The sequence below is a fragment of the Lutra lutra genome, chromosome 9 (assembly GCF_902655055.1).
Source record: "Lutra lutra chromosome 9, mLutLut1.2, whole genome shotgun sequence".
Lineage (NCBI taxonomy): Eukaryota > Metazoa > Chordata > Mammalia > Carnivora > Mustelidae > Lutra > Lutra lutra.
The window spans coordinates 32,048,635-32,075,847 of NC_062286.1; the positions used below are offsets into that span (position 1 = coordinate 32,048,635).

The 27,213-nt window shown below is 40.4% G+C and overlaps 1 protein-coding gene across 3 annotated transcripts in view; it reads right to left on the reverse strand.

The window, feature by feature from the left end:
* CDKL4 (cyclin dependent kinase like 4) overlaps window positions 1-24,715 on the reverse strand; it is a 43,755-nt gene extending 19,040 nt beyond the window's left edge. Inside the window, exons 1-3 of one of the 3 annotated variants that reach the window (XM_047743781.1) lie at window positions 23,820-24,715; window positions 11,346-11,569; window positions 8,215-8,336 (exon numbers count right to left, since the gene is read on the reverse strand). In XM_047743781.1, coding sequence (XP_047599737.1) covers window positions 8,215-8,336; window positions 11,346-11,513 — 290 coding nt within the window. In that variant the 5' untranslated portion in view covers window positions 11,514-11,569; window positions 23,820-24,715. Of the gene's footprint in view, window positions 1-8,214; window positions 8,337-11,345; window positions 11,570-21,918; window positions 22,041-23,819 lie in introns of those variants that run through there. The other 2 variants (XM_047743783.1, XM_047743782.1) reach the window with 2 other exon arrangements.
* Window positions 24,716-27,213: the final 2,498 nt, after the last annotated feature.

The window sequence follows — 27,213 nt, forward strand, 5'->3', positions numbered from 1 at the left end:
GGGGGAGAGGGAGAGAGAGCATCTTAAGCAGGCTCCATGCCCAGTGCAGAGGCCAGTGTGGGGCTTGATTTCACGACCCTGAGATCATGACCTGAGTGGAAAGAGTCAGATGCTTAACAGATTGAGCCACACAGATGTTCCTTTAATTTTAAATAAATGCATTCATATGGCTCAAAATTTAAAGAGTATAAATTTAAAATTTAAAGAGTATATCCATGAAGAACTGTCTCTCACAGCTGGCTAGTCACACATTTCATTCTCTGCAACTTCCCCCTCCTCTTTCAGGAAGCATATATATGTGTAGAGGTATAAGTACTAATGCGTTTACGTCTATTTCGTGGTCTCATTACGTGGATGTGTCATAATCTAGTTAGTTCCCACTGGTGAGCAATTAGATTGACTCAATTTCGTTCCTAGAAACAAAATATGTATAATCATCCATCTTACTACAGTTGTGCCATTATCTTTTTAAGGCAAGTTCTAGAAGTGGGATTTCTAGGACCAATGGTAGGCACATGTTGAATTTTGATCCTGCAGATGTGACCTTCAGATAGACCTAAAACCTGGTTTTTCAGGGAGGAAGGCATACTTAAAGACTGACTTCCAGCAATTTGGAAACACACTCGAGTATGTACTGCAGTTGTGTAAGTTTCTTACACCTGGTGAGCAGGCAGGTGCGCAGCCGGGGAGGCCAGGGAGAACCCGTGTCCCATGAGAATGAGAGGCTGGGTGCTTCTTGTCCCTGCAGGATCCTGGAAATACTGGAAGGTATTTTTCACTGGGGAGTTGGAGATCTGGGCAATTCACATTTGTCTGGGAGTAGTCTACTTGGTGTCACCATCTCTATAAATTATAGCAATTACATTCCCTTTAACTTTCTCTTGATGCCTTTCCATGGCTCACATCACTGTCCCATGATGGCACCTTCAGTTGCATATTGCCCACCGAACCTCTGTGCGTTCAAGTCCCTATCTCCTCACTGTCTTGCCGACATCTGGTTTTACCATTGTTGTTCGTCAGACTGTGGTTAAAATAAAAAGATAGCTCATTTTGGTTTTCGTTGACATTTCACTATTAGCGACTTTTGTTTTCACATGATTATTGGACATGACATGTCTTCTTTTGAGTATTTCGTGTTCATGGTCTTTATGTCTTTCTTGACTGGGGTCTGTTTACCCTTTTTAAAACTGATTCATGAAGACTCATTATATACCAGAGTCTGCATATGTGCTGCACATATTTTTACCCACGCGTTGTTTTTCAACTGTGTTTGTGGGGATGGGGTGGCTGTTTGCATAGTTTCGAAAATCTGAAACACAAGATGTCTTTTGCTAAGTGTCTACTATAAGAATTTTTTAATTAAAAGTTAAAATGATCTAATTTCCAAACATAGCCATCACTCGGCCTTAATGTTTTATCATATTTGGAAATTTAAATAATATGTTTAGATCCCTTTTTAAAAATTAAACTCATCCTGCAGGTGATGCTGGTCTCATAGAGGCGTGGGACAGCCTGTGTGTGACTTAGGCATCGAACCAGATACAAGACCTCACCGTGCAAATCTGCGGTACTTGCTGAGAAACAACAACAGTGTGTGGAAGGATTTTCCTCAGGGCAGTTTTCTGACTTCAGGTCACAGTTATGGCGGCACAGTCCTGATATCCTGTGGTCTGGTGGCAGCCCTCTGACTCCAGCTCTTCTAATTATTAAGTATTACTAATATTGTGAAAGCCCCAAATTCTCAATATTAAATCTCTTTCTGCTAGAAGTGTCTAGAGCCATTTCTATTTGCTGCACTGAATTCTTTTTTTTTAAGGCTGTTTGTTTTAATTTAATTAATTTATTTATTTGACAGAGAGAGAAAGACAGATAGAGAGCACAAGCAGAGGGAGTGGCAGAGGCAGAGGGAGAAGCAGGCTCCCTACTGAGAAGGGAGCCCAATACGGGACTCAAAGCCAAGACTTCGGGATCCTGACCTGAGCTGAAGGCAGAGGCTTAACTGACTGAGCCACCCAGGCGCCCCTACCTGAATTCTGATAAACCTGATCTTTCTCCCCTCTTTGCCTAGCCATGGCACAGACAACATTGCTTTAATATTTTTTTTTTAAGATTTTATTTATTTATTTGACAGAGAGAGATCACAAGTAGATGGAGAGGAAGGCAGAGAGAGAGAGGGAAGCAGGCTTCTTGCTGAGCAGAGAGCCCGATGTGGGACTCGATCCCAGGACCCTGAGATCATGACCTGAGCCGAAGGCAGCGGCTTAACCCACTGAGCCACCCAGGCGCCCCTGCTTTAATATTTTTATAAAAAAAAGATGAGTATAGCCATTTTGAGCCCTATGAGGCAGAGTTCAAATCCCAGCTGTGCTGCTTCCAAGTTTTAGAACCTTGGGTAAGTTATTTGTGCCTGCAGTTTTCCTCATGTGTACAGATGGAACAATGCCACATAAGTTCATTAAGACTATCTCCTGAGAGGGGCACCTGGGTGGCTCAGTGGGTTAGGCCTCTGCCTTCAGCTCAGGTCATGGTCCCAGGATCCTGGGATTGAGCCCCGCATCGGGCTCCCTGCTTAGTGGGGAGCCTGCTTTCCCCCTCTCTCTGCCTGCCTCTCTGCCTAGTTGTGATCTCTCTCTGTCAAATAAATAAATAAAATATTAAAAAAAAAAAAAGACTATCTCCTGAGAGTCTGGGTTTTCATATCTCCATAGGTTTAGGAAATGAGGGTCTGAGATCAGGTGAGGCCAGTGGATGGGCCTGAAACCCTCTAGAAGGACGAGAAGACCCCCATGAGAATGGCAAAAGCCCCGAGGTGAGAAAGAACGGGTGTGTGGGAGCAACAGTTAGGAGGCCAGTGTGGCCAAAGCATGAGTGAAGAGGTTGGTGAGGCTGGCAGGGGCCAAACCATGGAGGGCTTTACAGATCTGGGTAGGTAGTCTAAAGGAAAGTCATTGAAAGGACTCAAGAAGACAAGTGGCAGAATATGGAGAGTGGATTTCTGCACGCTGAGTGGAGACAGGACGGTTTATGAGGCAGCTGACTTAACAATGCAGGTGAGATGTGGTGATGTTGGTTAGAGCGGTGGCGGTGGAGGGAAGGGAAATGGATTTCAGGTCTTGCAAGAGCCTGCAAGCGAAACACGAGCCCGATTCACGTAGACATGGAATGCTGGGGGGGATCCAAGCACTGCAGGAACAGGGGGATCAAGTCCTGGAATCAGGAAACGAGTTAGGGTGAGGGTTCAGAGACTGGTGGAACTGAAGTTTCTATATTAATAACATCGATTTGGACATGAACGAATGCTGTAGCAAAGTCCTGAACTCTTGCTGTGGAAGAGGAACGTTTGCTTCGTGGCATCTCCCGGGATGAGTCACGGCTCTGCTCGGAACAGGAGAGCTCCGATTCCCAGAAGACAGGTTCCATCACAGGCAACACAACATCTGTACAAAATACCGTCTACAAACACATACCACCAATCTTATAGAGAAGATAGTTATCGGAGAGAAGACAGATTCGCACAGGGCTCATTCCAGAAAGATAGAGGATTGCAACACGCTTCAGCCACAGGCAGCAGGTTTCAAAGTGTTTTGGGGTGAAATAAAAGCTTCAGAAGAAGTCAGCCGCCCCTCGGTGTTCAAGTATTAGACACTGGGTGAGGGCAGAGACAAATACCGCAAGGAGCAGTGAAGGCCTGAGAGCAAACACTAGATGTCCTGGCGCAAGACGAAGGAGGGGGTCACGATGGGAGAATTCAGACCGGACTGCTCAGGGGCTGTGCCTGTCACTTGGAGGGACGCTGCTGCTGCCATCAGGACTCCTCATCTTTGCCTTAATTCGTTATATGATTCACCATGGGAAAACCTGATGTCCACTGTCCATACCCCAGACAAAATGAGTCCTCAGTAAACTCTTGCTATCTGAGACTACAAGCCAACCTTGTCTCAGGTCTGCCAGCCCCTTCACGTGGTCACTTGGGTTAACCTCCTTCCCTTCTGTCCTCTCCCGTCTTCCCACAGATATTCCTCCCCAGCCCCACTGGTTTCCGTTCCCTGAGCAGGCCCGGCCTGTTTATGCCTCCAGATCTTTGTGTTTATTGTTCCTTCTCCTCCCCTCCCGAGGCATTCTCTGACCCCTCCCTGTGCTTTCCTTCATTTCAGGGCTGAGTTCAGGGACTCTGTCTTGTTCACTAGTGTAGCTCTGGGGTCGAGGGGGTACCTGGTATCTAGTAGCTACTTCACTAAGTGCGTTTCTCTGGCACTCTCGGAAATTATAAACTAGCACCCTGTCATAAATCCCTTTCTGCTTAAGCCAGTTGGAGTGAATTCTCCTGTGGAATCCTGAACCGTTCAGAATGCGATACCAGAAGTGGATGTGGGCCAGGAACTAAGGCCTTGGGGATTGGGGATTGGCTATCTGATTTAATCACTAACTACAATTAGGGACTCAACTAGCTGGTAGATGGGCACCCAGAGATGAACTAGTTGTTAAATCATCTGTCATCATCTGGAATAAAATGCCTACTCAAGGCAAGCCTGTCACTGAATGTGACAGAATATGGAAAACATAAATAATACAAGAAAAGTGGGGCGGGTTGGCTCAAACTTAACGACAAATTTAAGAAGGACAGGGTTAGGGCTCTAATATCTTTGTTCAACACACAGTTAGGAAACCGAAAGTTTCAATGCTCGCCGTAAAAGAACGCGTTATTGCTTGTATCTATAGGACTCACTTCATGGACTTATAAGAATAACGTGAAATGACTGAAGAATCAAACACGGAGAATAATCCTGCAGGGTGCTAAGTGACAACACAAATTTAACTTATGTAAGGTTAATTAATTTCTCAGTTAATTAACTGAGAAAGAGCTGCCTATACCTCAAGAATTGAAATGTGACCCTCGGGAGTGTTCATGAAACTGAGAGCACCCCAGCTCCCACCAACTATCCCGTCTCAGGCAAACCAGTCTCCCAACTCGAATGATGAGGCTGGTTTTGCCTTGACAAGAACCTTCTAATGCTCTCACTTGAGTAGCTGTGCCGCACAGGGATTCTTCTTAGACCTTGAGAGGTCTCCAAACCTTAACTAAAGTCATAGTCCAGCGTGTCTCAGGGGGCCTGCTACAAAGTCAAACAGAGGAAAAGGTTTACACGGCAAAAAGGACTCTGAGATGCTGCTAATTTACAATGGGGAATGCCTGTGAGCATGGATTTCACTGACGTAGGACCAGAGAGGAAGAACTAGAGTTTAGCCTGGGCCAATTGTAACACTATGGGCGCACTTCCTAGAGATTCCAGTTTCACCAGACTACCTGCAGCTAGCAATGAGTCGAGCTGATTGCTAAACTGGTGATTGAAACCTGGCTAATGGTTGCCGATGGCAATTGAAGTTGAACGCCAGAAATTCATTAGTAAAATGAGGAGGAGGAGATACAAAGATCCGAGGCAATATGAACGTTGGAGAGGATTTTTCGTACGCATCAAGCTCACCTACCTCCCAGCTGTGCCTCCTCAAGGTCCTCACAGCGTCAAGCCCTGCTCTTCCCCAGATGCGTAGTATGGCTTTTGGTTTTCTAGTTTGGTAAAGAAAACGCAGCACAGCAGCCCCTTCCACTGGGCTCTTCCTACCATGGTAGCTTTCATTCCTTAGCCCAGAGCCAGCTGGCTCTTCTTCCATCTGCTGGTGTATCTCTCTCAACTATCCAGTTAGGAAAGGGGGAAATAATCTCAAGGATGGATTTGTGGACCTACTAGGACTACAGTGAGGTGGATTTGAGTCAAGATTTCATTCACCACCACACTTCCTGCTTCCTGCTCCCCATTACCCCCAAACTGACCTCAGTGGCTTTTAAGGTCATTGGTGACTGGTTTTACCTCGGAGCCTGGCCATTAATTCCTGAAAGATAGGCTATTTTTCTTTTCCCAGCACGTGTTCTGGTGAATGGCTGCAGAGTACTTTGGGGCAGGCTCAGAGGAAGAATTAAGTGCGGATGTGTGATGTTATTGCCGGTCCACTCCTCAAGGAAAGCCATCTTCCCTTAGGTCACAAGGCCCGGGTTCTGTGAACTGCCTATTGTGGTGACGCAAGTTAAGCCTCTAGTTACTAGTTTTTATAGTGATCTGCCCATCTGTTTTGGTTCGAGAGAACGTATAATCAATTAAACCATTTTGATCATCACTATGGCTCTGTTGCCTGTCACCGCAATTCTCAAAATGAAGAACTACCACTTGGCCTGTCATCCAGGGATCCCATGATCCCCACTGAAATCAGGAAGCCATTTCAAAGAAAGGATAATCTGGGACGAGCTGCTTGTGCAACCCTCACTAATGTATTTCTCAGTACTCATGATTCACGGCCGTCTTTCCACCAAACCACACCCTGTCTTACGGGAAATTTTCTATGAACAGTTAACTGGGAGAGAAATTCAAACCTTTTATATGTCAATTATACCTCAATAAAGCTAAAATTAAGCTGAAGTCTGACTTATGGGTGTGTATAACATGCTCCTATCAGCCAGAAGTGGAGTGGACAGCTGAAGTTTGGTAAACCTGTTAGTTTTATAACGCTATAATTGCTTATAATTGTTTCTTTGTATTTCTGGTTCCTCATTAGATCCTAAGCTTCTTGAAGGAGGGATTATTCCACTATACATAGTGCAATGCGAAGGAAAATCCTTCCGCCGGCAGGGAGGCAGTTTCTGTCACATTACTAATTAACTTACCCTTTGTACTTACTGTAGAACTCAGAGGGTCTTAGAGAATGGGAATAGATCATTTTAAGTTTAATCAGGTGATGCCAATTTCGGCTGCTGCACATACATGTAGTTTCTTTGCTTGAGCAAATCCAACACAGTGTCAGTACTCAGCACTCAGCTGTTGATCTAACAAGTGCTTTTCTTCTCTACCCAAAAAGTAGAGGACACCAAAGATTTCATCGGGCAGGTAGCAGTACACTTCCACCATCTTGGTGTTAAATCAGATCTTCTGAATGAGATAATTGAGTCCTCGGGTCTCTTGATCTTCAGCTCACCACCCCACAGCTCATCCCACATGTCCTCTAGGTTGATTGTCTCATATCTCACACCAGTGTTTGCTCCAAACAGTGAATTTACCCCCAATAAACAAAGGGCTTAAATAGGGTTGGTACGTATGCAGTCTGGTTGTTTACCTCAGTTTGCTATTCGCAGGGTTTACACTCTCTTGGCTATTCTTCAAGTAGGTTTTAGGAAGGGAGTGGAGGCAGGTGGATGTTCTAAATTAATCACTGTTATATGGAAGTACCTGGCATTTCATAAAAAGGGTGGCATGTTCTGCACTGTTCCTAGTCGTATTCCCCTATGTAAATCCAAGTATCAGGTGGGCCAAAAGCACATGTATACACTTATAAGACTAAAAATACACTTACACACTTTTAAGACTCAAAAAGAGTGAAAAGTGGGTAGTTCAGAGATCCCTGTGGGGGTGCCTGGCTGGCTCAGGTGGAAGAGTGTGAGACTCTTGGTCTCAGGGTCATGAGTTTGAGCCTCATGTTGGGAATAGAGATTACTTAAAAAATAAAACTTAAAAAGAGACAGAGAGGGGGAGAGAGAGAGAGAGAGAATCCTTGCTGCTAAATACATCCTGAAGGAAAGGTGGTTACTTTTCCAATAGCATTTGCTCACTTTGAATCTCTGTGTTTGGTAATTCTCATATTTCATACTTTTTCACTATTATTGTATTTCATGCTGATCTGCAATCAGTGATTATGACTCGCTGAAAGTTCAGATGATAGCATTTTTAGAGCAATATGATATTTTAAAATTAAGGTATATACTTTTTTTTAGATGTAACGCTATCATACACTTAATAGACTACCATATAGTGTAAACAACTTTTACATGCACTAGGAAACCAAAAAATTTGACTCCCTTTATTGCAATATTTGTTTTATTGCAGTGATCTGAAACCAAATCTGCGATATCTCCGAGGTAAGCCTGTACACAAGTTAGCCTCGAAATGTATTATGATTTGTATCTGCAGTTGATTTGTTTTCCTAATGTTTTTACTCTAGGTTAATATTTGTTTCCCTCTGAGCACATCCTAACTAAGATGGGAGGGGATAGCTAGAAGATGCATCTTGGTAGAAAGAGAAGTGTGCTTCAGATCTGAAATTTGCTACAGTTAATTTCACATATAATGAAATCGAGTAGCCATACAGAGCTTCAGTTTCCAGATTACTTACCCTTTGGGGTTTCTTTCCAGCTCGTTTAAAAGTGTGTGATCACAGTATTCAAAAACTAAATGCATTTTCCTTTTTCTTCTGAACACCTCAATGAGGTTCACAAGGTTTGGGTGTTTTAATTGCTGCAAAGGAATTGAAATAAAAGTTCAGTGATTTGTTTTTCCTGATAGTTTTTCCTCAGATCCCTACAGTTTAAACAACAGAAGGCCTTGTTTATCATTCTCTGTGCATCTCTTGTGGATAATTTTATTATAGTTACTCACAAGAGAAACTACTCTTAGTAAGAATCATAGACACTTAAGGTTGAAAAAAAAGGAGACATTTTTCTTCTTCTCCTTCTAATGTACCTGTAACAGATGGTAATTAAACTGCTTGAATCTCTCCGGAGACAGCAAGTAAAGCACACAACATAAAATATAGGCACTGATACCATAAATACTTTATGGATTTAGTGAAAATTCTAAATATCCAAGTCATAAAGGAACCTGGATAAAAAACTGAGGAGATGGAGTTATTGAGTAAAAGGCTATAAAAATTATCAATCCCCATTTAGCCTGCATATTGCCACGGATTTAATATAAATGTCAAGAGGTTTAAACAGAGTCTGGATTTTAGTGTTGGCTCTCAGAAATACTAGATCCTAACTTCCAAATCTGATTAAATTGCCTATTGAGTCCCTACAGTATGTTTTTAATTTGTTTATATTTTCAGCTCTGTTCTCTGATTCTATTGTTTTCTCTTATGCTTAGATTTCTTTTATGTATTAAATTCTATCTCAAGATGAAACATTTCACAGGCAGCCTCTGTTTAATGTTGTAAACCAGAGGAAAAATTCTAATTATGTAAGATAACCCACCATAGAGTAATTATATAATTTACCATCCTATTAGGGTACGGAGTATTAGACAAGACTGTCCCAGGCAAACAGGGATATAGTCACCCTGCCTAAGTCTAGGGTGACCATACAATTTAGCATACAAACCAGGAGGCTTTTGAAAGAGGGTGCTAATTAGACTGGACTCTGGGACAAAAGCTATAAGCCAGGATATCTGATCACTCCCACTTATATATAACTCATCTTCCCTGTTTTTTCCCTGGTGTATTAGATACATCACTTTTCAAACCCTATACTACTTACTCAGGGGGGATATCTATATAGAGGGAACACAGTATTTTGCATATAGTGAGAGCTGCATAAATATTTTGCAGGCCCAATACTGATAGCATCCTTTACTTCAGTATCTGTAAACATGGTGTGAGGGGGAAAAAATTGCCTTGCGACTATGTGCTCAACAGTTTGGGTAAAAGGACTCTATTACATATTAAAAATATGCCTAGAGCACAAAATCGATTTGCCGAGAGCAGAAACGCAAAATGGAGGAAAGAGTTCATACAGGTAAGCCAGGGGCTTTGTGCTACACTGAAAACCACACGACGGAAGTGAAACAGTGTCTTTACCAGGAGAGCTCAGGATTCGTAGATGCTAGCCTGGTCAAATCTGTCTTTGGGTAGATAAGCAATTTGTATCCCCTTTGCAAACGAAATCAACTTAGCCCAGAGAAACAGTGCCTTATATAAGTAAAGCAGGTAATAAGGAGGACAGAAATCAAATCACATTTAAATAAATAATAGGAGGATGTGAGGAAGGTTAGGTAAATCTATCACGGAAGGAGTCTGCTCAATGCCTGCGGCGTGTAACATATCAAAGCTGGCAAGAGGTACTTTAAGAGAACCATCACCAGGCACCAAGCTGAAGTGGAATCTGGCTACTTTTTACCTTAATGTCCATTCTTACATTTGGACATTGTGACCCGGGAGGTACTCCCTGAGCGTTAACCTTCCTTGCAGTCTTGAAGAGGAGGGAGGTGGTGGATAAAAAGCATTGCTAGTATTGGAAAACAACCCACAGCGCGTTCAGACACACCCTGTAGCTTAGCGCTGGGACAGAGTTGGCTGGCTAACCAGCGCCCTCTGCCGGCTGTGAGGTAACAGCGGACCGGTTTTCATGATGGATGTGCTCTTGAAAACCCCGTGTATACTAACTTATATTTTAAACTACTATTAGTTTGAGGAAACCTACTGCAAATAATACTTAGAAGGACAGATAATATGATCATTATTATCTTCCCCTAAAAACCGATTTCTGGGGTTTTCCTAAAGAAAGATGACCCACGTCGAAAGTAAATGTCAGCTGTGTGTTCTTGAGGAAATCACACTTTTATTATTTAGAGTGTGGTCTACCAGCACCTTCTTTGCCATCGGGCAGTTTGCTGGAAATGCCATATCTCAGGCTGACCATGGAACTTTGACTCAGAATCTGCGTTTTAGCAAAGTCCCCTGGGGAATTCCCACATTAATTCTCCACATTAATGTTTGAGAAGTGCTGTCTGTGCCTCACTTTCCTCTCTGATAAGATAAGGATGCTGGATGAGAAGCATCCCCAGTTCTTTTATGGGTCTAAACAGAAGAGTTCTAGGATAGGAAAGCATTTACATTGAAGACCTACAAATGTTACATGTCAAATCCTTTCAGAGTAAAAACAACTTTAGGGGTACCTACTGGGCTGACTCAGTCTGTAGAGACTCTGATTTGATCTCTGGGTCCTGAGTTCAAGCCTCACATTGGGCATAGAGCTTACTTAAAACAAAACAAAACAAAACAACTAACAAAATCGTTGTGGAAAATGTGTATACATAGATGGGGGAGAAACTTAATATGCCTAAGAACCAGTGGAGAGCAGGAAGGACCACTCCATCTCGATGCCTACAGGGGCACCAGTACAGTCCTGTGGGCTCCTGTGCCAGGAGATGTTCTTCTAGTTGCTGGTTTGTGGGGAGAAGGATCTGGGAGGGGGAGGGCAGAGAAAGGCCAAGGAAGGGGACAGGGAGGGCAAACACTGGGCTGAAGGACTTAGGACAGTGAATATTTACCAACCAGAATAGAGGTACTTCAATATCAGAACTGCCAAAGTCCAAAGTAATAATCAATTTATTTTCCATAGTTGCTGATACCAAGAAATTTAAGTCCAATGAGAAAAAAAATCACTTTAAAATTCATTGAAATTGTAATTTTGGCATACATAGGTCTTCCAGTACCATGATGTTATAGATATACAGAGAAAGTCAACCTACCTTCAACATCCGTATTTCTCTTAGTGCTATTTTCTTAACAACTGGATCATCCTCAGATTCCACAAACTTTTTAATAGCTACCACTTGTCCAGAAGTTTTGTTTCTGCACTTGAATACAACCCCATAGGACCCTTCTCCAATCTTGGCTAATTTTTCATACTTTTCCATTATAGTTGACAGGACTTAAATTACTGTATTGACTGACTTGCAGCACAATGTTACACCTGGAAAATAAGATGACTCAGCTTAGTCAAGTGATCAAGGACAATGTTCTCACAGTCTTGTCGTACATGAAACCGATTTACTCAGGGTGCCAAAGGCTTATTTCCATCAATTACTTTTAAATATACTCAAAAAACATTTGAACATTATTTTGGGAATTCGGTCGGCTTAATGTGGTTCTTCCAGCTACTGCAAAGATTTCACATATTTCTTATAATAGGTCTGCATTTACCTCAGTTGAATTAAAGGATTTGTGGAAAGAAACCTTGTCTAGTCTATTTTCATTATCCTCAAGTAAATGATTAAAATATGGTGCTGTAAAATCCAGCTAAGGAACATCTCATACTCTCACATTCAGTGTTTATATTTTCCTTCCTCACCCCTGGGATTTGGAGAACTAGAAAGACCTGAGAACAAGACACATACAAAGTACTATACTTCCCCCTGGTGGAGAGAAGAAAGAGTGAATGTGGACTGTAGAACAAAGCAGCCATTACAAAGAGTAACATCTTTTTAGCTCATCATTTATTGCTCTTAGCTTTTACATGTATGAAAGAACAGATCCTTAAATTTCCCAAAGAAAATAAAAAGCACAAAAAAAGAAGACAGGTTTCTCTAATTTTTCATGAATGCTTTCTTTCATCTAGATTTCCATGGAAATATTTAATTTTTCTGTCCTGCCTCACCCACTCATGAATTATGTGGCGATCGGATTACATATTAAATAACAAATAAGGCCAACATTATTAAATAAATGAGTCTAGGAACTAAAAATACTTAACTAACATTGTCCTATGGAAATTATATCTTATCTGTACAACTATTCTATGAAGCAAGTACTATTTTTTTTTTCATTTTTAAACGTTTAATTGTTTGACTAGCACAGTAGATATGTGGCAGCCTAATGCTGTTTGAGCATTACATTTGCAGGTGGTAAAGTCCAACCTCTTAACATAGCTCTTTCCCACTTAGGCAGTGAATGGTCATACTCTATAAAAATTAATAATGCCATCTGCAAGGAGCTCCTTGGTCTTGAAATTTATTTTAACTACATGCCTAATTGTCATTAACCACTGTTACATATCATTTGTTAGACGTTGTCCCTGGAAGTTCCCATTCATACCATGCTACAGTCCTAAACACACTGTGTTCCCTCCCTACTTCCTTAACTTCAAGAAAAATGGCTTCTCTGACAATGTCAATGAACACTTATATTCTGAAATTCTCATTTAACTTAGTAGGTTCCTCAGCCATCTGTCCAAAGCATCTTATTTCAACTCCTATTTTAACATTAGATCTTTATTATATTATAACCATTGAAAAGGGTTTAGCAATCCATCTGTCTTCTTTTTCTCCTCATTTCCATTACTAGCATTGTCCTTTAGGAACATCTCTGTTGGCAATCCCATCGTGTTGCTTGGTGCTCCCACCTGCCCAAGTGGTAGTAGATAAGCTTATTTGGCAGAGACAACAAAGGGTTGAAAGAATGGGGCTTCAGAGTTAGGGCTTTCTGAGTTTGAAATCTCTTGTGTTGAATAGGCACATGATCTTGGGCAAAGGTCAAATAATAGCTGAGCCTTACTTTCCTGATTTGCAGAACAGACCTCAGGGCCAGGATTTTAGTGAGGTGAGTGAGGCATTCCCTTCAGGTGCAAAATTGAAGGGGGCATCAAAAACTCTGTAAGCAAGTACTATTTTTATTCAATTATGTGGATGAGAAAATCAAGGCAAAATGAAGCTAATACGAAGTTCAAACCCAGGCAGTCAGATTCCAGAGATGCCAACTTGAATCATTATGCTATGCTGCCTCTCAGTTAATTCAAAAGAATGCACAATCCGGGTCTTAGTAAAAATGTCAAGTGAAAGAGTTGACCACTTTTTAAATTTCTCATGTTTCAAATAAGTACCCTTTTTTTTTTTTTCTTTTCCTTCACTAACATCTTTTCCATCTGTAGATTGTCTCAATGAGAAAGAAATCATCTACACTCACTTGCCACCACAGAAATACACAACTGAGAAAAGTGTTTGCCTGGGTAAATGACTATTACTAAACTATTCTACAATGCTATATATATATATATATATATATATATATATATATTTATAGATTTTATTCTCTCTCTTATGAAAGGGAGAAAACGGAAGCATACACACTTTAAAAACATGGAAAATTCATCACAGATTAAGTTCTGAAAACTCTATTAGTTATACTGAATTGTTACATAGATATTATTCTCTTAAATGTATTTAGATACAAACATGCATATATTTGTTCTTTAGCCTAGTTTTAAGTGACAGGTAAGAAAACAGTAGAAACTAGGAATTTGCTTTAGAAAGTTATTGGTATAAATCTTTGTGGATTTATGAATTTAACCAGCTTGATAAGCCCTACGGTTACTGGAATAAACTATGAATATGCCAAAAAGCTTAATTATGATATTTAAGTCTGTACTATTTTATTTCCCTGTAGGTAGATGATTTGATCTATTGATGTAAGATTTTCTTTTTTTTTCCCCAAGTGGCTTATTAGTGATTGAGTTCTCAGAATAATATTTAGATCTCTCACAGTCATATCAACCAAACTTCTGAATATGATGAAACAAAGCACCAGAAGATAGTACTTTATCTGGAAACATCTAAATAGTACCTGTTTTCTGAAGCCATTATATATTCCTGGAAGATGAGTGTGAGCATGCAGGCAAGAATTAGACCAAGGCAGAAATTCCTCAAAGGGATTAATGGATCTAATCGCAGCTTACTAGGGACTCTACCAGAGTAAGAAGCAGTAATTCCTAATATCTTACCTGAGGTACAGACCAACTATCTGTTTGATGACTATCTCTACACAAATAGAATCATCTCAAAATCCATTTGTTTTAAATTGCCTTCTTTCTTATCCTCTACCCCTACTCAAAGTTCTCAAACCTGTTCCACATTATACCTAAATGGCTTGTGAAGATGTATATGGTGGAGAACTTTGAGAGAGCTGAGGATAATGGCAGCTGTCTAAATCAAATCTTTTCACATAGCTTTCTCAAAGCTGTAGAAATCAACCAGAACAATAAACCCAGATAAATGCAATGCTTGCAAAATAACAGGAAGACAGAGGAATTTAAAAACTTAAGTAGAAAAGTAAACTCCAAATTCTGAAAGAGATATCTCTTAAGGTTCCACTATAAGCCTTTGCAAAGAGCAGATACAGGAATGGGGTGGGATCTGGAAAAACTGTAAAGAAGAGAGAAGAGGAAACGAAGGGCCCAAGATAGACTTAAAATCATTCCCCCTCCATCCCCTGAAGAGAAAATACATCACAAGTGTAAAAATATTAAGTGTGTCCTGGTAGATCAGAGCATTTGCCATCAGGAAGGGATGTAAAAGTCATGGAAACTGAGGGAGCATCAGTTAGCGGGACACTAATCTTGAGCAAGAGGGAAAGGAAAGGCTTATCCGATCTTTGTCAGAGACTGGATAGGAAAGGAAAGGAAAAAGAAGCAAGAGGGATAAATTTGTGCCACTGCAAGACAAAAGAGAACCCCAAAACTGAAGGACATGCAAATCTCTTTACCACTAAGTTAAAAAAAAAAAAAAAAGAAAGAAAGAGTGCTACTCATTAAAGAAGCTGTACTTTGTTACAGTGACAGAAAGGACTTTCTTAAGCTAGGATTACTGTCAATTATTACAGGACAAAATCTGCCTAGGAAATTATAAAATAGAGAAAAGCAGTCTCCAAATAAATCTACTATTAGAAGAAAATAGAAATGAGAATTGGACATTTTCATTGATAAAAATCATTCCAAAAAAACCTAACAATGAAGCAGAAGAAAACTAACACAATACTCCAAACTGATTTAAATATCTTCTAACATTCATTTGGAGATATGAAAAGCCACTTTTTTTTTTTTTTAAGATTTTATTTTTTGAGAGAGAAACAGGGAGAGAAAGCACAAGTGGCTGGGAAGCAGGGGGAGAGGAAGAATCAGGTTCCGTGGTGCTCAATCCCAGGACCCAGGAATTATGGCCTGAGCTGAAGGCAGAGCTTACCTGACTGAGCCACACAGGTGCTCCATGAGAAGCCACTTTGAATCAGAAATTCAAATAAGACTAGAAGTAAACCAAACCAAACAAACAAACAAAAAAAAATAATAATAATAATAAAAAAAAGAGAGAGAGGAAAAAAAGAAAAAGAAAAAAAAGAGTTGATTGAACTTAAGAAAGAAAGAGAAGAAAAACACAAAATAAGGGACAAAGTAAGAGTCGAAAGATCTAAAAGACAGAAGAGACAAAGACAAAGTAAGAGAGTTTAGAGAGAAAGTGGTTGAAATGGAAGACAGGCAAAGAAGACCCGACATATGTATCCAGAGTCTCTGAAGAAAACAAAACAGTGGAACAGAACCAATAGTTGAAACTATAAACTATGAAATTTTTCTGGCAACAAAATAAGATCAGATTATACATACTGAAAAGGCCAATCAGTAGTTGGGAAAATGGAATCAGAACAATCAACTCAAAGATGTATTTGAATAAAACTATCAAAGAAAATACTCTCATAGCCTGTAGGCACAAAGACTAAACTGAAATGTAGGAAAATGAGGGTGACATCAAACTTGTCAAGAGAATATACCATGCCACAGAAAAATATAACAGCCTTTTGAAGAAATTCAAGAGAAGAAAGTGAAAGCCAGGATTTTACATTCAACCAAGCTGTCCTTCAAGTACCAAAGTCATAGATACAGTTTAAATATGCAGGACCTCCAGGAATACTCTATTCATGAACCTTCTCAAAGAATCTACAAGGTGATAACTTTCAACCAAGAGCTGATTGGGAAAACTTCAGGAAGAGATTTACAGTAAGCGTTTAACATACTTCATTGAAGGCTATAGCAAAGGTAAGGACAAGGGTGGAAGAATAACATATAAATGTTAGAAATGTTTCTATATGTTAGAAATGTTATGTTTCTACACTGTTACACACTACTGCTGACAGTGTAGAAAGTAATGCAATTAAAAATATGTTTAAGAAATGGAAGGGGAAAGAAGAAAGCAGAATAAACTCATTGATAACTGAATAGATGGAGGAGTAAAATATACCATTAAAAACAGACAAACCGGAGAATAAAAGTTAAATAAGAAAGCAGGGACTGGGGCGCCTGGGAGGCTCAGTGGGTTAAGCCTCTGCCTTAGGCTCAGGTCATGATCCCAGGGAGCCTGCTTCTTCCTCTCTCTCTCTCTGCCTGCCTCTCTGCCTACTTGTAATCTCTGTCTGTCAAATAAATAAATAAATAAATCTTAAAAAAGAAAAAAAAAAAGAAAGCAGGAACTAGAAGTGTTAAGAATATACCTGAAGAAGTGTAAGAAATAAAAATCAAACATAATACATAGAGAAAGAAACACAGATTAACATTGTACACATAAAAATTATAATATAAAACAATATGATAGAGTAAAGACTGAGGCTACTTTGCAGGCATCTATAAAGCATCTATAAAGATGAATCTGAGAACTTAGATGAAATGGGTAATTATGAAATGGGTAATTTTATTTTTTTTAAAGATTTTATTTATTTATTTGACAGAGAGAGAGGTCACAAGTAGGCAGAGAGGCAGGCGGGGGTGGGGTGGGGAAGCAGGCCCCCTGCTGAGCCACCCAGGTGCCCTGGAAATGGATAATTTTCCAGAAAAACAGAGTTTACAAAAATTTACCTAGAGACTGAGAATTTAAAATGGTTTCTATATAAGAAATACTTTTTTTTTTTTTAATCCCATGAAAAAGTACCAGGGGTCTGACTTTGACTACTGTGGGGTAAAGAGGTTGGTGAATCCTCTTCCTAAAACACAAGACCAGAGAAAATTTAAAAAACAACAACAACAACAACAACAAAACTAAAACCAAAACCAAAACTAACCCATAATAATTGCAGGCTCTGGAAATCAACCAAAGGCAAAAAACAAATTGAGAAGTATTTATTCATGATAAATTAGAATTCCACTAAGTACAGTGGGAGTCTGTGGCTTCTTCCCAGGGTCTGCTGCCTTTCTTCCTCTACCCCGTCCCTCAGCTCAGCAGGTGCAGTAGTTCTACCACTGTGAACTGGCCATGAACCAGAAGCCTTACTCCAAGAGAAAATGTGCTCGACATAGCTCAAACCTGTGACAGGCTGAAAACCTGTGACAATACTGTCAGTAAAATTCTTACAAATTCAGTAGGAAACAAACAGGAAAAAAGCCACAGCTTTGCAAACCTAAGGATGTGGTTCCAATAGGGGTGAGCTACAGACTAGCCAAAAATTTATGGGAAGATCATGGAAATGAAAGAACCATAGAAGGGTTAGGTTGGCTTTGCATATCTCTGGCTAACTGGGAAACTATGAGGAATGCACAGGGAAGATAAGGGAAGGCCCTGAGGGAAGTTAAGGCTGAAGCAGATTTGAGGATTGACTGAACTATGAATGTATAATGAATACAGTCTCCAACCCACCAAAGATCCACTGGAAGAGGGTGAAAGACTATGGCTAGAGTTATTTAGGTACCACTGCTGCCCAAATTATTGGGCAGACAATGGTGAATCCTAGAGAGCCAGGCTAAAAAATAAAAAACTTAACACAGACATCAACAGTCCCACACTTGGAAGGAGATAGATTCTGGAATACAGGCAAGTTGCAAAAAAAAAAAAAAACAAACCCGCACAAAAAAAAGCCCTCAGGAGAAAATTGGAATCCAGCATGGATAAAGTATCTAAAGTGTCTGGTTTTCAGTTAAAAAAATAATGAGACATACTAAGAAAAACGAGTGTGCCTGATATTCAGGGGAAAAAAAAGACGATAAAGATGGATTCTGAATGGACCCAGCTATTTTATTTAGCTGACAAAGACTTTAAAGTGACAAATGAAGAAATTGAATAATAATAAAAAATATGCCCACAAAGAAAAGGGTCAGATGGCTTCAAAAGTGAATTCTACCAAGTATTCAAAAGAAGAATTAATACTAATTCTTCACAAACTAGTCCCAAAAATAAAAGAGAGGAGACATTTCCTAACTCAATCCATAAGGCCAATATTACTTTGATACGCAGACTAAGAAATTACTAGAAAACTACAGATCATTATTCTCATGAATATAGATACAAGAATCCCCAACAAAATAATTGGCAAACCAAATCCAGACATATATGAAAAGGATTATATGTCTGATTATGTGGAATTAATTTCAAGAATGCAAGGTTGGTTTAATATCTAAAAATCAGTTATGTGTAACACCATAATAACAGAATAAAAGATGAAACTACATGACCATCCCAATAGACCTGAAGAAAGCATTTGACAAAAGCCAACATTTTCAACAAACCAGGAATAGAAGGGAACTTCTTCAAAGACATTTGTGAAAAATGTACAGTTAACCTGCTTAAGGGTGAGAGACAATGCTTTCCCCCTAAGACTGGGAAAATGATTTTGCTTTTACTACTTCTATTTAACATTGTTTTGGAAGTTCTTGCCACTGCAACAAAGCAAGAAAAAGAAATTAAACATTGTACAGATTAGAAATGGAAACTAATGCTGTCATTATTTGGAAATGCCATGTCACTATAAGCAAACAATCCTAATGAATCTATGAAAAAACAACTTGAACTAATGAACAAGTTTGCAATGTAGTAGGATAGATGATCAATACAGTAACATTGTGTTTCTATGCACTAGCAACAATTTGAAGATGAAATGAAACTAATTCTATTTATCATAACATCAAAAGAATAAAATATTTTGAAATGAATTTAACAAGTGAAGTGTAAGACCTCTACACTGAAAATTAAAAATACTGCTCATGAAATGAAAGAAGAGATAAATAAAAGGAGAGAAATGTCAAGTTCATGGATTGGAAAACTCAATTACGTTGTCAGTTCTGAATAAACTCACTGACAGATTAAATTCAATCCCTATAAAAACCCCAACAGATTTTTTTGGGGGTAGAAATTAACAAGTTGAACCTTAGATTGATATGTAAATGCACAGTAACAAGAATAGCCAAAGCAACCTGGAATTAAAAACAAACTGGGAAGACTTTTAATACCTGACTTCAAATTTTACCATAAAGTTATAGTAAATCAAAAGAATATGGTATTGGCGTAAAGACACATATATATCAGTGAACAGAGCAGAACATCAAGAAATGACCCTTTTTATTTATAGCTAATTGATTTCAACAAAGATGCCCTGGCAATTCAATGAAGAGAGAATGTTTTCAACAAATGATGCTAGGAAAATTGAGGTCCATATGTAACAAACAAGCAAACAAACAAAAACTTAGATACCTATGCAATATACCAAAATTAACTCAAATGAATCACAGACCAAAATGTAAGAGCTGCAACTACTACTGACTTCTAATAAAAACAAAGTAGAAAAATCTTTCTGATCTTAAGTTAGGCAAAAATTTCTAAGATATGACACTAAAAGCATGATAAAAGAAAAAGTTGATAAAATGGAATTCATCAAAATTATAATCTTTTGCTCTCCAAAAAAAATTGTTTTATTAAGAAAATGAAAAAATAAGCCTCAGACTGAAGAAAATATTAAAGGATTTGTATACACAATACATAAAGTCCTCTTATAATTCAACAGGCAGCCAGATAACCCAAGTTAAAAAGGACAAAAGATTTTTTTCAAGTGAACTCTACCCCCAACATGGGGCTCAAACTCATAAACCCAAGATCAAGAGTTGCATGCTCTACCAACTGAGCCAGCCAGTCACCCCCAAAATGGACAAAAGATTAATAGAGATATTTTACCAAAGAAGATATACAGATGTTTAATAAGTGCATGAAAGGATGCTATTAGTCATTAGGAAATATGAATTAAAACCAAAATAAGATACCACCACACATCCACCAGAACGGGTAAAATCCAAAAGACTGACAATATCAAGGATTGATAAAGATGTATAGAAACTGGAACTCTCACACATTAATGGTGGGAATGTTAAGTGGCACAGCCCCACTGGAAAACAGTTTGGTAATATCTTAAAAATTAAACATAAATTTAACATAAAAGTTAAACATAAACAGCAATTCCACTCTTTGGTATCTACTCAGGAAAAATAAAAATATACGCCTATACGAAGATATGCATACAAATGTTACAGTACCATTATTCATAAGAGCTTCAATTGAAAACAAACTAAATATCCATTAATCAATGAATGAAAATCCACACAATGAAATACTCATTCAACATTAAAAGGAAAGTACTGATACATGCTATTACGTGATAAGCATTAAAAAAAAAAAAAAGCTGAAGACATGCCATGTGAAAGAAGTCAGACAACTCCCCCAACACACATATTGTATAGTTCCATTTACATGAAATTGTAGAAAAGACAATGCACCACTGAGAAGGACCCAGCATCTCCTTAGTGGTACTGTTGCCTGAAATGCAAAACCTGAATCGAATCATGAGAAAAAAAACAGACAAAATTGGGGCACCTGGGGGGCTCAGTGGGTTAAAGCCTCTGCCTTCAGCTCAGGTCATGATCCTGGGGTCCTGGGATTGAGCCCCTCCCCCCCCACGTGGGCTCTCTGCTCAGCAGGTAGCCTGCTTCCCTTCTCTGCCTACTTGTGATCTCTGTCTCTGTCAAATAAATAAATAAAATCTTAATAAAATAAAAAAATTTAAAAAATAGACAAAACTTTGGCATCCTACAAATTACTAGCCTGTATTTTTTAAAAAATGGTAAGGTCATAAAAGATAAAGGTAAGATAAAGGTCAAGGTACTGTTCCAGAAGGAAGGAGACTAAAAAAATATGAAAAGGAAATGTAATGTGTGATCCTAAAAGGAATCTTAGAATGGGATAACTGTCAAGAGTGATAGTGGGATAACTGGTGAAATCTAACCATTGACTGTGGACGAGGTACTAAATTTCCTGATTCTGGCAATCTGTACTGTGGTTATGTAAGAAAATGTCCTGATTCTTAGGAAATAGACACTGAACTACTTAAGGGTAAAGGCACATGGTATCTGTAACACTATCAAAAGGTACAAAAAATGAATGTGCATGTATTTATATATGGAGAGACAGAAAAGAAATGATAAAACAAACGGAGCACAATTAATGAATGTAGATGTATGGGAGTTCATTGTACTTTTCCTGCAAGTTTGAAATTATGTTAAAATTAAACTATTTAAAAAATCTACATTTGGTGGGACTGAAGTGTCATAACTCACTTTTCTTCTGCATATCTACATTGAATACACCAAAAACATCTTTCTCAAACATCAAGATAATCAGATATTATCCTTCCTCAAGAGTGTCTTATGGCCTCTGATGCCACAGAATGAAAAAAAGATTATAGTAGGATACTTACAGTCTTTTACACTCTGGTCCCAATGTACCTTTCCCACATTGCTTCTGAGATTCTTTCCCAAACACTTTCAGATCTGTCTCTGCTTAAGTCACTGTTGAGAAGGTCTGACCCCCAAGTCCTCATCTTCTGCAGTTCAACTCAAATGTCCTTTCTTTTATCCTTCCCCAATTCCTTTTTTTTTTTTTTTTAAAGACTTTATTTATTCATTTGACAGACAGAGATCACAAGTAGGCAGAGAGAGAGGAGGAAGCAGGCTCCCTGCTGAGCAGAGAGCCTGTTGCGGGGCTCCATCCCAGAATCCCAGGACTCCAGGACTCTGGGACTCCAGGACTCTGGGACTCCGGGACTCCGGGATCATGACCTGAGCCGAAGGCAGAGGCTCTAACCCACTGAGCCACCCAGGCGCCCCATCCTTCCCCAATTCCTAAAGGCAAGCTCTTTCTCTGTACACATCCTGTGTTCACAACTCCCGCCACTCCCTTTTTTACACATTATTCATCACAGCTGACTTGCATTCTCAGCCCAGTGGCTGGCACGTGCCAGGTGCTCACCCTGTTGGAAGTGCTGCCATAACTTTATTCTCGAACCTTGCCACTTAATTCGAAAAATAATTTTCTATTTTCAGCAAAGGAAATAATCACATTTTGATGGTTAATACAGTATCTGGGCAGCAAATCAAGATCAAGCAGTGATAGAGCCATTGACAGGGAATAGATAAAACTGGTTGGAAATATTGTACATAGTCATTAGTGACCTTCAGCTGAGCCTATGTATCTCTGGGCTATGGGGCCTCCTGACTTCAAAATTTACCAAACACTTGACTGTTAAATTAATCAAGTTCTGTGTACAAAGGCAAAAACAGATATAGACTTGGACCCACTGGTAAATATAGAAAGATATTCGAGTAGATAAGGTACTTGAGTGGATCATTAAATTCTTTGAGTTTCCTATTTAATTTCCTTAGTCAGAAGGAAATGATGCACACAGAAACAGGAAACACTGGGAGGCAGATTATTTTCCATGATTGCATCACCAAGCACGGCCTGAGGGCTCAAGCACGCCTATGGAACGCACTGGGGGAAGAAAAACAAAATTAAGAAGGGGAGAGTAATGGGGTGAAAAAAAATTCATCAATCTCCTAATCTTAAGTTTATAAGAAACTGGTGTAAACAGTGGTGTTAGGAGCGAGGGAAGCAAGGAGACATTTTCAAGACCGGGCAAGCCCAGTTCAATTCTGCAGGCTTAAAGTCACAATGTGCGATGTTGTTTTACTGTTGTTTCCAGTGCACCCAAACTTGGTAGCATTCATATTTAACAGAACTGATCAAGAAAATGGGCTGCAAACGCATTCTGCATCTGTCTTATGAACATAATTTGAATTACAGAACTTCAAAAGTACATGCACCTGTTAATAAATGTCTTGGCGGTAGTACAATCAGAGTCATTAAAAGCATCCCCGGGGAAACCAGGAGACCGTATAATTCACATAACCCAAGAAACTCATTTTGCTTAAAACATCGCATTTCACATGTACACGTATCTGGAAGCTTGGCACAGTCCACCTTACTTCCAGGCCTCTAAAGAGATCTTGACCTTTTAAAGGCAGTCCGGCTTCTCGGCCACACACGGTTTCCCAGCGCGCGGGTGCGCCCCCGTTGTCCCCTCTGCCACCACCTCAGCACTCGCCGCCCCCGGGCCGCACCTCCCTCTCGCCCCTAGGGAGCCGCAGCAGGTGGGGCTTGCGGCCGGCGGGAGCACCCCGTCACCTCCGGCCCTCGCCTCCGCCCTGCCTGCCACCCCCCTTCTTCCCCCCCAACCCGCTCTCCTGCCCTCAGGAACTTTCCCTCACCTGGGCGCGTCCTGCAGACCCCGGCCCTCTCTCCGTCAGCACCCCCACTTACGGTGTGGTCGGGGGGCGCCCGCGACGCCGTCTCGCGCAACCCGGAGCGGTCCCGACCCGGGGGAGGTCGCTGCGCGCCGGCCGCCACCCGCCCAGCAACTGAGGAGCGAAGGGCCGCGGCGTCTCCGGGGCAACCGGACGCTCAGGGCGCGCGGGCCGGGAGGCTTCCGGAGCGGTCCCCCGGCGCACGCCGCACTGGAAGCCGGGGCCGCGCCGCCTGGCCTCGGGAGGGGCAGCCTCCGGGCGGAGCCGTGACGTCCCGGGTGCCCACGCTGCGGCGGTTTCTGCTCCGGAGCCCTGAAGACGCCCTGGAAGGCGCTCGGGAAACAAACTACTTTTCCATGAACGCCGTGACTGTAGCAAGTCTGGTTCCTTTCCAAGTTCTCAGCAGCGCTTCAGAGGAAGCCCGCGTCAACCGTGACACGAGGCCGCTTCCCTGCCCGCGCGGAGACCTTCAGTTTGTCAGATCATACGTCCCAGTCTTGCTTTACGGTCCACACAGCCTTTCGACAAACCTGTGGAGGCTTTGCCGTGACAGGCAGCTGTGAGCTGTGGGACACACCGCTGCCGTGTTCGCGGCTCAGCAGGCGCGCGCGCGCGCGGGGGCGGGGGGGGGGGCGGGGTGGTATCTGAGCGGATTCAGGAGGAGACAGATGGGCCACCCAGGGGGCAGCAAGTCGAACCAATCTTGTGATGAATGTCATATCGAAGTAAACGTGTTCACGCTGGGCGAGATCATTTTTGCCAAAGCTTACCCTCTCGTTCCCAAATGTGAACTTAAAAATACTGGATGTGACGAGCACATACATACTTGCTCGGCGTCAGTAACGCGCTTCCCACCGCGCGGGGTTTAGGGTGGGCACACTTCCCCCTCTCCCTTCAGGTGGCTGTACTCTTCATCTTGTTTTTCCATTTGCTTCAAGTGCTTTGGAAATAAAACCAGAAACCACCTTTGTCTCCGTTCTCGTTCAAGACCAAGCATCCTCCCAATAAACTCAAATCTACATGAACTCACACCTCCTCGTTTCTGCCCTCATCATGCTATAGAAAATATTCTCAGGAAGGATACAAGGGATTACCTAGGCACAAACCCAGCGGCCTGTTTCCACGGGCGTGTGTCCGATCGCTGCAGTTCCGAAAACTCTTGACTGTGGAGCTTCTCGCTCCTTTTCTCGTTGGGAAGCTCTCCACAGTCAGGCGCCACCCTGTTTTCTAGCTTTGTGCCCGTTGCTGTGCTCCAGGCTCGCTAAACAGCTCAGCTCCGTTTTTCCTTAAGGTCCTGGAACCCTAGTCTAGCCTACAGCTTTCTACCTTTTTGTCCGGCGCGCCTTAAACTCTTCATCTGTTAACACGGTTCATTCCAAAGGCTTTCTTTTTCCCCCAAAGTATAATTATGTGCAGTCTTTTGTACCTTTATTTTTTTTCATCCAAGTAGGCTTCTTGAATACTGGAAATGATGTCTTTTCCATCTTTTTCCCAGTGCCAGTGAGGTGCCTGGGTACACTGCAATATATAAGTTGGTTAAATAACTAGCTCGCAAAAGTAAAAAGTCTTTGCAGTAAGTTTTGATTACACTTACTGAATAAGCTTTAGCTGTAATTTTATGCAAATCCTTTTATTCTAATACAAAACATTTTGAATAAAGGAAATGCTTTTTGGTAAAGCCACAAAATTAAGATAGGAAGTTAATTTCTCTTGTTGCAAGAGACTGTGAAAATCAGCATTTGAAATCCAACTCCTGGAGAAAATAAATCTAATTTCTGGGAGAAAAAAATGCTACATGTATATTAGAGGACAGGGGATATACTGCTTGTGTTCTGTGTAATTCATACTTTAGTATAGTACTTACGGGTATACAATTTGAACGAAGTGGCCTGGGTTCAAGTTATAGCTCTACCACTTATTAGTTATATTCTTTGGCAAGTTATTTAAGCTTTCTGTGCCTCCGTTTCTTTACTTGTAAAGTGGCATTGACTTTGTTCTTTGCTTCTTGTGTTTTTCAATTTCCCTTTATGCACATGTTAACTTTTAAAAAATACTTTTTTTAAAACCTTAAAAAAAAAACAATACAATACCTACCCCACTGGGCTGTTCTGGGGCTTCTGTAAGACATTCTATGTAAAGCATGTAGAATCATCACACCTAGCACAGATATATGCACGGGGCACTTACTATATTCCCTCGAGCAATACTCTGAGTGCTTACCCATTATTTTGTATAGCACACATTTTCATCTTTCTTCTAGTAATGGTAAAAACTGCTATCTATCTGTCCTTTCTTCTGCGATCTCTCCTGAAATCAGCATAACCTGAATGACAGCCAGCAGGTCCATAAACAACTGATCTCATTCTTTTCAACACTACTAAGAAACTAGCTAATAAGATAGACAGCTTGAATTTCAATGAAGTATATTGTCTCTAACATTTAGGTGAGTAGCTCTTTTCCTTTTGAGCGAATAAAGATCCTTAATCAAAAGTTACTAGGTGGAGCTATAAAATTTGCATTTCTAAGAGTCATCAAAGATTATTCTGAGGTGTATGAGCCTTGGACCACCCTCAGAAAACTGATTTAAATTCAGGTCCACCAATGTTTTCCATATAGGGACTACACATCAAAATAATCTGCATGACTTTATAGAAATAACAGGTTATTGGGCTTGGCCCCCAAAGATTGATTACAGGGGTCTATGTTTTTAAAGAGCCCATGAGTAACACATAAACCACTTGTATATTTTCCGGGAATAATTCCAAGTGTTTGACAGTTAAATTGTTAAATTTTTTGAGGTATGACCCTTTATATAATTTACAGGACTTGGAAATTAGAAAAAACTGGCCAAGAAAAAGGACCAACAACCTGGTCAACAAATGCCAAGAACAGAATCTTGATGTCTTGAAAATCTTTTCTATGAGTCTCTGTTTTTCAATAAGTTGATGATAATGTTATATTGGCAAAGATGTGTTTTTAAAACAGCCGTTATTCAGTCATTAATGCTAAGATCAGTGACAATGTATTTATTGGGGAAAAGCCATATATATACACAACTGTTTTGACAACACCTGATTTCCAAGTCATGTTTTTAGATTAGGAAACTGTTGCAGAGTCAATAAACTACGTAAGTCACAGAGAAGGGTAGTGCAGTAGCAAAGGGAGAAATGGTGCCTCATGATCCACCATCCAGTTCTTCTCACCTAATTGTCCCTTTCTTCAGTCTCTAGAACTGCATTCTCCAACACTCTCCTGTTCCTTTCTGTGACCCAGGAGTTGGCAAACTTTTTCTATACAGGGTCAGATGGTAAATATTTAAGGCTCTATAAGCCATACGACTTTCTTGCAACCACTCACCTCTGTCACTATAGTGCAAACACAGCCACAGACAACACATAAATGAGTATGTG